The 14,599-nt window shown below is 51.1% G+C and overlaps 1 protein-coding gene across 3 annotated transcripts in view; it reads left to right on the top strand.

The window, feature by feature from the left end:
• Positions 1 to 221: 221 nt before the first annotated feature.
• Positions 222 to 14,599, top strand: part of TTYH3 (tweety family member 3) — a 78,108-nt gene continuing 63,730 nt past the window's right edge. For 2 of the 3 annotated variants that reach the window (XM_044305124.1, XM_044305125.1), the window contains exon 1: positions 222 to 603. In XM_044305124.1, coding sequence (XP_044161059.1) covers positions 478 to 603 — 126 coding nt within the window. In that variant the 5' untranslated portion in view covers positions 222 to 477. The remainder of the gene's footprint in view (positions 604 to 14,599) is intronic. The other variant, XM_044305123.1, reaches the window with a different exon arrangement.

Consider the following 14,599-nt stretch of genomic DNA (forward strand, 5'->3'; position numbering starts at 1 on the left):
ACACAATGGCGACATGCCGCAGGCCGGGGATTTCTGCTGTGGTATGAGGAAGTAGAAATCGCACCAAAGTCGCACCCTGCTGGTAGACGCAGCCCGGGAGTCGCTGGGCGGAGGTGGGGGCGGGCCGGCTCGGCAGGGCGGAGAGGAGGCCGGGCCAGACCGGGGAGAGGCGGAGGTGAGGGCGGGCCGGCTCGGCAGGGCGGAGAGGAGGCCGGGCCAGACCGGGGAGAGGCGGGGGGACCCGAGCACAGCCAGACTCAGGGAACAAAGAGCTGGATCTGGGGAGCAGCGCTGGGACCGTGACACCGGGGGCCGCCCGGAGCAGCGCCGCTAGCCGGGCTCTGGATGACGATGAGCGGGGCACACCCCCGGGGACGCTGCGGGGAATAATCCGGAGGACGGGGGAGAATGGACTGGAGGCGGCGAGCCTGAGCGGAGAGCGGTCCCCCGGTACATCCCCGGCTCTCGGCTCCTGACATGGCGGCCGCCATCAGCTACAGCCCGCCCTGGTGGGTGACCCTCCTGCACCGGCTGCCGCACCTCAGCCTCAAGTGGGAGCTCATCAGCGGGGACTTCAAGCCGGAGGACGGCGACTACCAGCAGGTGAGACACCTGTGAGGCGGCGCCGCCATCTTATGCCGGGCCGAGTGCGGGATATGGCTGCCGGGCGCTCATCATCCTCATCATCATCATCTTCATCATCAAATAATGATGGTGATGGTGAAGATTCATCACTGACTGCTGCCACATAGGGGGGTTACAGGGTAGTGGCGTCTGCTGCATGTGTCTGCTGACATACATGTACTGTACACACCATCATACATACATGTACTGTACACACTGTCCTACATCATACATGTACTGTACACACTGCCCTACATCATCATACATGTGCTGTACACACTGCCCTACATCATACATGTACTGTACACACTGCCCTACATCATCATACATGTGCTGTACACACTGCCCTACATCATCATACATGTGCTGTACACACTGCCCTACATCATCATACATGTACTGTACACACTGCCCTACATCATCATACATGTACTGTACACACTGCCCTACATCATCATACATGTACTGTACACACTGCCCTACATCATCATACATGTACTGTACACACTGCCCTACATCATACATACATGTACTGTACACACTGCCCTACATCATACATACATGTACTGTACACACTGCCCTACATCATCATACATGTGCTGTACACACTGCCCTACATCATCATACATGTGCTGTACACACTGCCCTACATCATCATACATGTGCTGTACACACTGCCCTACATCATCATACATGTACTGTACACACTGCCCTACATCATCATACATGTACTGTACACACTGCCCTACATCATCATACATGTACTGTACACACTGCCCTACATCATCATACATGTACTGTACACACTGCCCTACATCATCATACATGTACTGTACACACTGCCCTACATCCATGCATGTACTGTACACACTGCCCTACATCCATGCATGTACTGTACACACTGCCCTACATCATCATACATGTACTGTACACACTGCCCTACATCATCATACATGTACTGTACACACTGCCCTACATCCATGCATGTACTGTACACACTGCCCTACATCATCATACATGTACTGTACACACAGGTCATACATATGAAGTGCATCACTCATATGTGTGCATTAGTCATACATCAATCATACACACATGGAATGTACATCATTCATACACGTACTCTACATCAGTCATACTTGTCCTACATGTAATATGCAGACGTCAGTCATATATACAGCACTCGTACATGTAATGTGCATCACTCATAGGTGTCCTGTACATCTGTCATACATTTATCATACATGTGCAGTCCACAATCCTCCGTCTATTATACATACATGCAGTGTCCAGCAGGGGGCGCTCTACCTGTTGTATAAGTCCTCACCCCCCTGTGTACATTAGTCGCCGTCTGCCTCTCCGGCTCCTGGGAACCTTGTGTCACGTGGGAATTCTCTTCTTAAAGGGACGGGCCAAACCGCCACTATATGGGGTCAGCCTATGTCCTGGCGATGAGAGGCCTGCCCCCACCCTGACTGTGAGGACCTGGGGTAGAGGGTGTACTGTGACATATGTAGTGGGGCTCTGTCTGCGGGGACCCTCTCCCATCCTGACCGTGGTCCTTCCTGTCCGGTCCCCATTCTTGTCATCACCATGTCCCCTAAAATTGGTGAAAAAGGAGCATTTTTGGAATGTGTGCGGCGTTGTCCTATCTGTCTTCTGGGGACAGGCTGTTCTGCTAGTGTAGGGCTCCTTTAAGAGCCAGTAGCTACGGGGTTAACACGTGTCTCCTGAGAACATCTGTTTTCCTGGTTTACTTTGTTGGAAATTGGGGAGAGAAATTCTGCAGGCTAAAGGATGGGGGATGGGGGGACGAGACTGGGAACTGCCGGGGGCGTCTACAAACTGGTCATGATCATATTCTCCGTACCCGAATGTGTGGTGTAGGCGGCGCGGCGTATCTGCATGACTACAGGCTGTGTTCACGCAGCAGATTTTGGTGCAGAAATGTGTTTGATCGGTTCTCATGTGAACGGGGTGAATGTACCCTATGGAGCGTGGCACCAGTGTGAATGGTCTCCACATGCTGCCATGGTGAAGAAGTCTGGTGCCATTCTGGTCCTTGGCACAACATATGGGAGGTCATGTTGGCAGGTGTGACATGGTACCCTGCCCATGTGGACGCCCTGTGATCGCTGGACACTGAAGCAGTCCCATGTAACAGAACAGGAAAGGATTGGACCCTGTTCTTTCAGTCTCAAAACATCTAAAGAGCCTGGGAGGTAGAGGACCCTGGAGGCAACAGTCAGACATGGACACTAGTATTTGGACCATGTTCACAGGTCCAGCGTTGCCCGGTCTCCTCCGGTGGGGTCCAGCGTTGCCCGGTCTCCTCCGGTGGGGTCCAGCGTTGCCCGGTCTCCTCCGGTGGGGTCCAGCGTTGCCCGGTCTCCTCCGGTGGGGTCCAGCGTTGCCCGGTCTCCTCCGGTGGGGTCCAGCGTTGCCCGGTCTCCTCCGGTGGGGTCCAGCGTTGCCCGGTCTCCTCCGGTGGGGTCCAGCGTTGCCCGGTCTCCTCCGGTGGGGTCCAGCGTTGCCCGGTCTCCTCCGGTGGGGTCCAGCGTTGCCCGGTCTCCTCCGGTGGGGTCCAGCGTTGCCCGGTCTCCTCCGGTGGGGTCCAGCGTTGCCCGGTCTCCTCCGGTGGGGTCCAGCGTTGCCCGGTCTCCTATGGGGTTAAATTTTGTGTGGTTTTGTTTGCAAACCAGACAATTGTCATGTTGACATAATGTGGTGGCTGCGAAAAGCTGGTGACAAAAGCTGCAATTTACCAACAGTATAACAGTGACCGCCGCCGGCTAGAGCGTGTCCTGTACAGTGCCGGTAGCTGTCCCGCTCTGATGTCTACCTCCTCGGTGGGATCACTTCACTGATATTTACTGTAAGAAAAATCAGATTTAGTAAAGCTGGAAGTTACTGAGAAGCTTTGTTCTGCTGAGTTGGACCATGAGCTGAAGATCTGCAGATCTGGGGACCTGGGTTCAAATGTGACCGAGGAGGACAACATCTGCATGGAGTTCAGTTTGGGTTCTCCACTTTCCTCGCACACCCCAAGACACACTAATAGGGTCACAGGTTCTTTGTGTCTGAGCAGAATTTTAGGTTGTGTGACCCTTTGGTGACCACTGCTGGTGTTTCTAATGGGAAAAGCGACGTGGAATATGTTGGCGCAACATAAGCATCAGGAAATAATCTGAGACAGACTAATCGCTATGGAAATTGCCGACAACCTTCGACAGGTCTATAGGCGGCCATACCCCTTGGGGACCATTCACTTGATGTTCTGTGCAGGCAGAATCTGGCCAAAAAGCCGCGTGGAATCCACCTTCTATTGTTTTCAATGAGAGGTTGTGACATTGTGGTTTATTGCCACAACCTTCGTGAAAAGGGGCACGCTCTTTCTTGTCGTCGTTGCGGCCCTAAGCTATTGAAAACCGTGTAAAGTGGATTTTGCACCTGTTTTTTGGCGCCAATCTTTGCCTGCACAAAAAAAACTCTGTGTGAACGGCCCCTTAAATTGCGGTTGGCTGACATGTATTCCTGCCGACTTCCCCATACATGTGCGTGTCCTGAGCAGCTGAGCATGCATGTGCATGAGAGGAGAAAGCAGATGTCGGATACCTCTGCTCCCATGAGAACAAAAGGATAGCGCATGTTGAATCCCAGTATGCCTGATCCTTTTGGCGGAGGAGTGTCGGGATGCCTCCATACACGATTGCTCGTCGGCCGGTCGGTGGGTTTGGTCTATTGGACTGACTGAGATGGAGGAGTACATCTCTGGCTCACTTACAGTGAATGGAGCTGCCACCACCGCGGTTGTGCAGTGAGGAGAATTTGGGGGGGGGGGGGTGCTCTAGAGATTTGTGGGGGGGTCAACGTCATTCATGGGTAAGTCCTAGTCCCGTCTCCGCAGATTATGTCCACAAGGTAGCGTGAAGGTCCACCTCAGCTGATCCTCCATCACCGAAATTCTTGCACTAATGGCAATGAAGCCCATTTCTGGGGAGTTGGGCTGTGCACCTCGCACCCCGCTTCTTCCCCAGATGTGCTGTTCTTCATGTTACCTTGGGAACTGCTCGCATGTCTCTTCGGGGAGCCGCGTTCTGCATTCTTCTGCCTCGCTCCTTCTCGCTTTGTTGCCGTCTGGAAACGATTACGTCATCTCTTATTCCGTCCTTTCTCTGGATTGACTTTAGCATTGATCAGGCTCCTCTGTGTACAGTTACCCAGCCAGCTTTGAAGGCTTTTTCACACGCTTAAATAATACATACGTGTTCATCTCAACATGTTCTGCCAGTAGACAACCATTTTTTGAGATTGCAAGATCTGCAAATCGCATAAAGCAAATACAATCGCTCGACGGTCTGTCAGTTCGGTTTGACTTTCTAGGGTATAGAAAAGTAGAGTTGGGTGTGGGCGCCAGGTTGGTGGTTGCCCAGCTTTTAGGGCACCAGGTTGGTGGTTGCCCAGCTTTTAGGGCACCAGGTTGGTTGTCGCCCAGCTTTTAGGGCACCAGGTTGGTGGTCGCCCTGCTTTTTGAGAACCTGAAGTGGCCTCGGAGAAGAACTGGTCTGATGCTATATAGCATGTGAGTGCAGTGCTGTATTTCATATCCCGGGGCTATAGCTATAGCCGGTGACTCATGGTGGTGGCCTTGCTTGCATTCTTCTCGTTGCTGAGGTATGCGCATTGTATGTCATGTCAGGAGGATGGGGGTTATCTGTGGGAAAGTGAGTCCTTGAATAAAGCCTTGTTTTATCCTCATGTCAGAAGCAGTCGGGGGAGTTCTCACTGTTCTGCTAAATGGGATCTAGAATGGAGCAGAGCGGCCTTGGACAGTGCATTTCTGGCTCGATCAGGGGAGTTTGGGGCCTTGGAAACCACGGTTTTGACTTGATCAGACGCGTTTCAGGCTGTGTTGATGAGATGTCGAGTTTGAGACAGAATCTGTGTCTGAAGAACGCATTGGTTGAAGGCACCTTGATGGTAGGTAATGTCCTGTGGTCACTTCCCACAGATCAGAGATTCCCGAAATACTTTCACCCAACGACGAACGTGATCGGAAAAGCCAGTGACCTAAAAACGTTACCCATCGTTCCAACAGCCCTTTATCCACCCCCTCTTTCCATATACTCCAGTATAGTCCGGTGTTTGACACTGAGATGGTGTAGGCCTCATGCACATGGTCGTATTAGGCTGGTCAGATGCATCAGAGGGCTGTTGACCAAACAATCATCCTCCTATATACATGCTTGCTCGGCTTGGCTAAGCTGGCACAGAGAAAGGAAAGAAATCCACCGGCAGACAGACTCTTCTCCTCGAAGACCAGCCCAATCCTTATGTTACCCAGCGGTAGACTCAGGAGACCCCAACCGCATTAGACGGTTGTCCGGCCTCGCCGATCTCTACAGGTTCGATCGGCCTTTATCTGAGCAAATTCGGAGTTGTACGAAGCCGCTGTAGGAAAACCTTAGACTTCGGTTGTAGCATGGTCTGTTAGATGCACCATATGGCGGCACACCATGCCTACGACCATAGTGCAGACCAGCAGGGACCCTTTACTCCGCTGCATAGCCTCCTGCACAAGGCTCAGCCACGTGTCTCGGGTCATATTTTGCTAAAACTGACCTGGAGGAGATGAAACGCGTCTCACCCACGTTCCCCGTTGTGGTGAAGCTCCTACAATCGTATTTTGCCTCATTTGACCAAACTGGAATCCAGCAAAGAAAATCTGTTTTCATTTTAACACAGCAGAAAAATTGGAGGGTGGAGAAGACTGCAAATTTACAGGAGGTTCTGGAAGCAATATGCTGCGGGCTCTGCTCGTCCTTTTCTAAAATTACGCTTGAGCTGCACGTCGTTCGCTGCCGGTCTGTGGCGGTATCTTCTCGTTCTCTTTGTGCAAATAACATGGCAGAAAAGGGTGAACCCCCCCCCCCCCCTTGTTTTCTTCTTTCTCCCACGCATTCCCCTCATCTAGAGAGAGGCGATAAATAGTGTCCCAGCCCACCCACATATCGCACAGACCACCATTGGATTTGAGTGGACACTGTGTAATGCATCTCTTAACCTGTAGAGGCGCTGCAGGAGAATTGGACACTTGTTCTCAGATCTCCACGAAAGCTGGGGGAGCGCTGATCAGCTTTTTGTCCGAATGAGGGCTTCGGTGCACTGATGGCGGGGTCTAGCCCTGGGTGCACTTCATCTTTTTGGCGCTGGCCACGCCTCTTTGTGCCCTCATTTGCATAAAGGATAAGAGCCTTTTTGTATAGTTAGCGCTGCAACTAGAGAAGAGCAAATTGATTGTGTTCAACTAGTTCATCAAAAAGACGCAGCAGCAGCCAGACATCTAGCGCATGCGCCGTTGCTCCGAGTCGAAGAGGCGCTGCTGCTGTTAATGGAGCAGCGACTGTTTCATGCGCCACTACTCGGTGCAGGCGCAGAATGTCCGGCCATGTCAATCAAGCCACAGGGGAAGCCTATTGAGCAGCAGGGAAGGGCCCGCCTTGGCTCAAAAATGATTTTTGATGACCTAATCAATTTGCTCATCTCTAGCTGCAACCCTACTTGGTTTATTGGGGTTGATCCTGCAGAAGAGTGCGTTTTTAAAGTGATGAGGTGACCACTTTCAGAATACGACTTCCTGGTCAATCCTCTCAGCACCCTCAGCTGCTGCCAGCCAGGCATTTTCCCAGCGGCGGCCTCTACAGGTGAAGTGTGGTACTGCATGGTGGCCGTTCAGATGAATGGTTGTCCACGCGCTACAAGGATGTCTCAGGTCGTGTACGGATCAGCTACTAGTCCTGTCTCATAGAGGAGGATCCTGACCCCCTTCTGTCATGTCCGTGTGTCCTAATAGGGGCATAAGGACAGGGGACTGTCTCTTAAAGGGATGCTTTTTGCATTTACTAGCGGGCGGTTTGGAAGCTTTCGTTCACCTCTTTTACCTTTTTGTAAGTTGCGAAATTGGACAGTTTTTCCTGCAGAAATCGATACGGTCTGCGCAGAGTTTATCTCTCGCAGTAATAGTCACGGTGATTTAAGGCCGGGCCGTCGGAGGATCATGGAGGCAGCATGACACCATTTCTCTCTCTGGCAGCGCGCCGGCCGCCGTTTCATCTCCCTCGCACTTTAATTATGTCATGCCCTGGGGCTGGCGCTCTGGGTTGTGCGCCCGTGTGTGACGTTTAGTAATGAGAGGCTTGAGGGATAACGAGTTCATTTTAAATAAAGTAAATGTCCCGCCGCCGCCATCGGAAAGTAGTAATCGCGCACAGGGAATCGCGGGAAGGATACGGTTTCTCTTAGAAACTAGTTTGCACTTGAGTTTTTCACGGTAATTTTTCCATCGGCAAAATTACTGTGAAAAATAGAGTGCAAATTGAGGAAGCTCAGAAAGCCGGAGCGCCAGAATTCTTTTGCTGGCTTCTCGTACGTGCGTACAAACGAGCATACGCATGCGCACTTTGGATGGGTGGTTCCCATGGATGCTGTGACAGTGCTCCCACTCCATGGAGGCATCACACGGGGGTCTGTAATAGGTCCCGTAGGGTAAAGGGTCCTTCCTTTTTGCCATTGCTGGGTGCATAAGCCAAAGGCTTCGTTCACATTCATTCAGTTAACCCTTACATGCCGCTAGCCTTCATAATGATGTCTCCATACACATTGGATGGCAAGTCCCATCGGTATCATCAGGATCTAATGAATATGGCCGAATTAATGCAGTCAACTGGAAGGTCCACGTCATGCATGTAAAAGGAGCTGTGTCCACGGGCTGGGGGATTGGAGTCAGTTTTGAGTGGTCACTCAGAAGTTGGGTATATGGACTCCACAGCCATGATGTTTCTGCAGCAGATGCATGGATTTCTGCCAACGCTATGTAGATGAATGGGACAGGTAGTTGACCGCTCTGCCGCTGCACACACTGCTCGGCCGGGCATGCATGTGTTTTGTTTTTTTTGAGGATAGAGGAGAAGGGCTTATCTCCCAGGAGAACGAAAGGAGCGGGTGTTGCAATCGCTCATGCCCCATCCTTCTCTCCCCTGACATCAACTTGGGAAGGAAATTCGGGAGCTCAGCGCGCGCGTTAGATTGTTGCCGGCCCCACCACAAACGGTGGGGGCGGCTGTCGGTATTCATGTATATGGAGGCCTTTAGACTTCTTCTATCTAGTAAGATCTTTGGGTAGTTGCCTATGGACACTGCAGACGTATACCTCCGAGCCAGATGTGAGCAGAACCTAAGTTGTCCCCGTCGTATTAAAGGGCATCTGTCAGCAGTTTTGTACCTATGACACTGGCTGACCTGTTCCATGTGCACTTGGCAGCTGAAGGCATCTGTGTCGGTCCCATGTTCATATGTCACCGCATTGCTGAGAAAAATTATGTTTTATTATATGCAAATGAGCCTCTAGGAGCAACGGGGGTGTGGCCATTACACCTAGAGGCTCTGATCTCTCTGCACCGCCGCGCCCTCTGCACTTTGACAGGGCCAGGTGTGATGATGTTTTCCCTGCCTGGTCCTGTCAAAGTGCAGAGGACGCAGCAGTTTCATAAAGAGCAAAGGCTCTAGGTGTAATGGTAACGCCTCCGTTGCTCCTAGAGGCTCATTTGCATATAATAAAACATCATTTTTCTCAGCAATGCGGGCACATATGAACATGGGACCAACACATATGTCTTCAGCTGCCAAGTGCACATGGAACAGGTCAGCCAGTGTCATAGGGACAGATCTGCTGACAGATGAGGGGCCGCGTCCTCGCTGTGATCTCTTCCTCCGTCGATACTCTTCCATGGTTATGTTCTCGAACAGATCCGTCCGTCTTTAGGAAAAGTTAATTATGAAAAGATCCGGATAAACCCTTAGGACACTGGTCCCAGCGTCTGAAGACCTCGCTACAGACGAGCACGGAGAAGGTATTGATTGTATAATTGACTGGTGTTCATGGCTTCTCAGTTAGCAGATAAACATTTACTGGCGGGGATAATGAGAGTGATTGATCAGCGTTCACCTGTTTATGGGTTATTCTATTTAATACCGAGCTAAATATACACTCGCGTCAATAGCGTGGCTGGAGATGGCGCTAAATATGAGGCAGAGCGGTATATCGCTGGAAATGAATGAGAAAAGGAAACGGGAGATGTAATTGCCCCCATGAACCTAGGGGTGATGGGTGTCCCCTTATGGCGGCCATCGCAGGCTTTCATTAAACGTATACGTCTGGATGCTCCAGCGACGGCACAGTTCATCTATGGGTGGTTATTACTAGAGCTTCCCTTGGCGGAGAGGGTCCCACGAAAGGTTAATCGATGGATGGGATTTGCAGTCGCGAGATGTCAGTGACCGTGCTGGACCCCGGTGCCCACCATGGGGAGACGAGAAGTAAAGAATGATTTCCAGTGTAGAGTCGCAAGTGCATCCCAGAGAGCTTTGTCGTGACGGGATCCTCAGGGGACTCGGGGCTGTTCCTCTGGGGTCAGGTGGGATATGACCACCTTAGGGTCACCCACAGGTCAGTGTGGCTGGAGAGACCCTGTGGACGTCTGTGCCCCACTTGTAGAAAACAGAGACCAGGCCAAGATGTGAATCCATTATGGTGTGGAGCCCAGGCTGAGATGAGGCAGAGGGCGCACACATTTCCACAAGCGGCCAAAACGGAAACTTGACTCGAGGGGGCAGGGTCAATGGGCAGAGACATGGCTCTCATTGTCGCTATGGACGCAGATCATCCCTCGCTCCCCTGCACGTCTGGTACCTGCGCTGATTGCTTACAGCGCAGGCGCAATAGAATGGCAATGCCTAGTTGCCAGGAGGAATAACTGAGGAGCTGAAAAGTTTCAGAATTCTGCTATGTGGAATACGACCGACCGGTCCGCTTTAGAAGACATTCTGCTCTGTGAACCTCAGTGGAAGAACAAAGCCAAAATATCCTGCTAACAGTTTCCGTGATTAATGCGGATTACGTTGTAAGCTCCCCCCGCGCGACATTCATATTCGTTTTTGGCATCTTGTGATTTCTGCTTATTCGCTCACCCTCTGTGAACCTGCCAGGGTGCGTCGGGGAGGGGAATTGCTTAAAGGGCTGGTACAGTATTTTTAAAAAGACAAAAATAGCGCCACCGCTGTGCACAGTTTGGGTCTGGCATTGCAGCGCAGCTCTACCGAAATGTATAGGGCTGAGCTGCCGCCCCGGTGAGAAGGTATATGCCCCCTGGAGCCCTACGGATACATCCGTCAAACGTAGGTCCTGATTGCAGGCTGCCATAAACAGCGCCCATAGTCTAGTAAGATCACTGCCACATAGGAATGGAGCAGAACTGACTATATGGAATTGCCCTCTAAGCAACCGTCTGAGAAATCGTGTGCGGTCCTGTCTGTTTTTTTTCTTTCCGATTAGCGCCGCAGGGAGGGCGAGCAGGATATCCTGTTATCATAACAAAAGGAGAGATGGGCCCGGAGAATAGAGACTGATAGAAGAGCTGGGGTCAGAGCTGTGGGTGGGCGAGCATATGGCGGTTCTCTATAATGTATGTGCTGGGCTCATTAATCATGGTCTTGGATGAAATAGCTTAGAATTGTCATGATTACGCACAGCGGCCGGCTTGTAGGCTTCTGTGACTTATCGGCCCCGGGAGAGCAAAAAAATGGCGCCTAGAAAGTTACTTGAAGCACTTACAGTATATAACGTTACTCTGTGAGACCCCGCAGAGCAGAACAATCCTGTAAGAAATTGTGTATGGGTCTTCTTTTGGCGTACCATTCATGTTATGGCGTCACAAGGGGGTCCCGCGAATGTTTGTATTTTGGACACACTGCTTTAAAGGGTCTCTCGTCTCCTAAATCGATTTTCAAAATAGGCATACCGTCATATGGGGTGATAATCCAGCCCTCTAATCCTTGAAGAGGTTGTCTCCTCTGAGACATCGCTAGGATATACCACCAATGTCAGATAGGTGCAGGGGGTCTCACCGCTAGTGGCCACACCGACGCCACCGCACTCCAGAACGAGCCCCTGAAAGTGAAGCAAAGTGCGCGGAGTGTTCTACATTCACTTCTATGGGAGTCCCGAAAATAGCAGCGCAAGCGCTCTCAGCTATTTATATTTATTTTTATTTTATTTCCCATAGAAATGATTGGGGAGAGCACCGCCCGAGTGTGACTACCGCTCCATTCATGGGACTGCTGGAGATAGCTGAGCCAGAAGTCTCATAGAAATCAGTGGAGGGTGGCTGCGCATGTGCGGCTGCTCTCTGCTTACTTTGTGGGTCCAGTTCTGGAGATAGATGTCGGTCCCAGAGGTGTATCCTAGCGATATGCCGCCAATGTCTCAGATAAGACGGACCCTTTTTATAATGCTTCTTTTTATGCAAATTAGGATTTAGGTGCACGGTGGGCGGAGCCGCTCCGTTGGGTGCAATCACTGCCTCGCCATTTACACCGCCCAGCTCTTGCTTCTCTTGTTTGATTCACGGTCCCTGAGATTTCAGAGCAAGTAGCTTGGACCCTGGGGACGCCAAGTGCACCAGACGGAGCAGTCCCGCCCACAGGGCACCGAGAACCTACTTTCCTAAAAAAAAAAGAAGCTTTTCTCAGGATTCGAGGAACGAGTTTTCAGAATAGAATAAACAGAATAGATATGTGTCGTCCTGTCGGGGCACTTACCCTACATGGCGGTGTGCTTAATTTAACGCAGATTTTGGACTCCCTTTAAGATAGCCTCCATTTTGCATTTTCCACGCGGTGTCCTTTTCAATCACTGCGACATGTTGTAGCTTTGCAAAGCCATTGCCCCTGAACTGCATACTGCTGTGATGTGCCCCGCAAGGCCGGTACGATGGCGTCATCCTGAGTGTTGCATTTGTGACGCCTGGAGGTATTGGCTCAGATTCTTACAGGGGGAGGCAGAAGCGACACCCTTCCGCCCTCCCATTGTGCCCGCAGCCTTGGTTCTTGCCATCCTTGCCCCGCAGCCTCCCATCGCTTCTCCTTGGCTGACCGTAATGATGATACTTCCCATTTGTTAGACGCTCGCGCCCGTGTTTTTGTGTTTGTCGTTTGCTTTGTGTGTCGGGTAATATAAATTTAATATAAATTGTCATTTTACTACTTGCTTAATGAAGCGTGCTGTGTGTGTTGTGCTCGCTCCCTCCTCGTAGTAATTGAATGCATGCTTGGCATTTAGTCTTTTTATATATGCAGGCGCATCCTGATGGAAGTGACCTTTTCTTTCCAGATTACGGTTCATCATAACGCGCGGCTGTAGGTTTTTTCGGTCACATGGGCAACGGCGCTTCCTGCTCACACGGCATTTCAGTTGCCCGTTTTTGTGTTAAGGAATTGCACAACTAGGAGTTTCCTAGTTTCGAGTATTATGAGGTTATCATGGGTTCACTTGGAACTGAGGACTGAGCTGCAATACCGCACACAACCTGTGGGAAAGGGGTGGCAGTGTTTTTGGAAAGGGTTTTCCAGGACCCAGTGGGTCCCACAAATCGGCCTATAAGGGGTTGTCTCATCTCAGACAATGGGGCCATATCACTAGGATATGCCCCTATTGTCTGATAGGCGCTGGGACCCGCACCTTTATCAAGGACGGAGCCCCGAAAGTGGTGCAGGGCTCAATGTGTAAGCGCAGCCACCCTCCATTCATTTTCTAAGGGACGCCGCAAATAGCCGAGCACTGGCTCTGCTATTTCCGTCGGGCCCATAGAAGTGACTGGGAACAGTGGCCGGTCACGCACTTACGCGGGGAGCGCGCTTGGTGGTGACTGGATCGGAGTACTCCAGCCACCAGCTTGCGGGGCTCCGTTCCTGATATAGGTTCGGGTCCCAGTGGTGGGACCTGCACCTATAAGACAATGGGGGCATGAGATGAGACAACCCCTTTAATTACACAGAACATGCCTGTAGTGGAAAATTTGAGTGGATCGGTCTCCCACGAGCCTGTTGACCTCACGCTCGTCTTCTGAAAATCCAGCTTCCATTGACTTTTCCATGGACTGGACGTCAAACTACACAGAACACACTGGAGGAGAGCGTTTGTAATTTACTTACCGTTCAAAGTTGAGGGGATCAGCTGCTCAGGAACCCATTCACGTAATACTTCTCTTCTGAAAATCCAGCTTCCGATGACATCACGTCCTTTACCAGGTTTCTGGCAAGGCTATGGACCAGATGTCACTTCCGCTGTGGACGGAGCCAAAACTATTCCTCCTTCTGGTGCAAACGCAGATGAGGTGGATACAAGAGTTTGTGCATGGTCCATAGCCATAAGGACGTGATGTGATGTCAGCGGAAACTGGATTTTCAGAAGAGAAGTATTACATGACTGGGTTCCTGAGCAGCTGATCCCCCCTCAACTTAAATTAAAAACGCTCTCCTCCAGTGTGTTCTGTGTAGTTTGCAGGACCTGCTATCTCCTGGAAAACCCCTTTAAATTTGAGCCAGGAGCATAGCTATGGGAGGTGGCAGTTCTTGAAACCTGTTGCCTCTGCCCCATTAGGATGCAAGTATTATGACAGGTCGGTGAGGGCCCTCTTATTTTGGGTCCATTGGTTCAAGCTACATGTTGAGCACATTTTGCTTAGAAAAGGAAATTGATAGTTCTGCAATTCCATTTTGAAATCGTGAAAGTTACTGCAATCGCGAGCGTCGCTGAACCGCACGTCGTAGAGAGCGAGGATACAGCAGACGGCGACCAGTCCTGGGTGATGAAAGCGGACGCTCTTCACACCTTATCAGTCCAATGCAGATTCCCCCATGAGGCGGGAGGCAGATGCCGTTGGCCAAGTTTTTTTCGGTGCCTGGAAAGTGATCAGAAACTAGAGGGCATTTCTCCAGCTACATGGACCTGAAAAGACTCTTACCGGAGTCTGATAGTCTCTTGTGACTCTGCTTGTTCAGATCGTCCTGAGATTTCTCGCTCAGAGAGAGGCAGAGGCAGCTGCTTCATTAAAAGTCTGGACACAGAGTTGATTACATG

Source organism: Bufo gargarizans, chromosome 8, assembly GCF_014858855.1.
Source record: "Bufo gargarizans isolate SCDJY-AF-19 chromosome 8, ASM1485885v1, whole genome shotgun sequence".
In the NCBI taxonomy this organism is placed as follows: domain Eukaryota; kingdom Metazoa; phylum Chordata; class Amphibia; order Anura; family Bufonidae; genus Bufo; species Bufo gargarizans.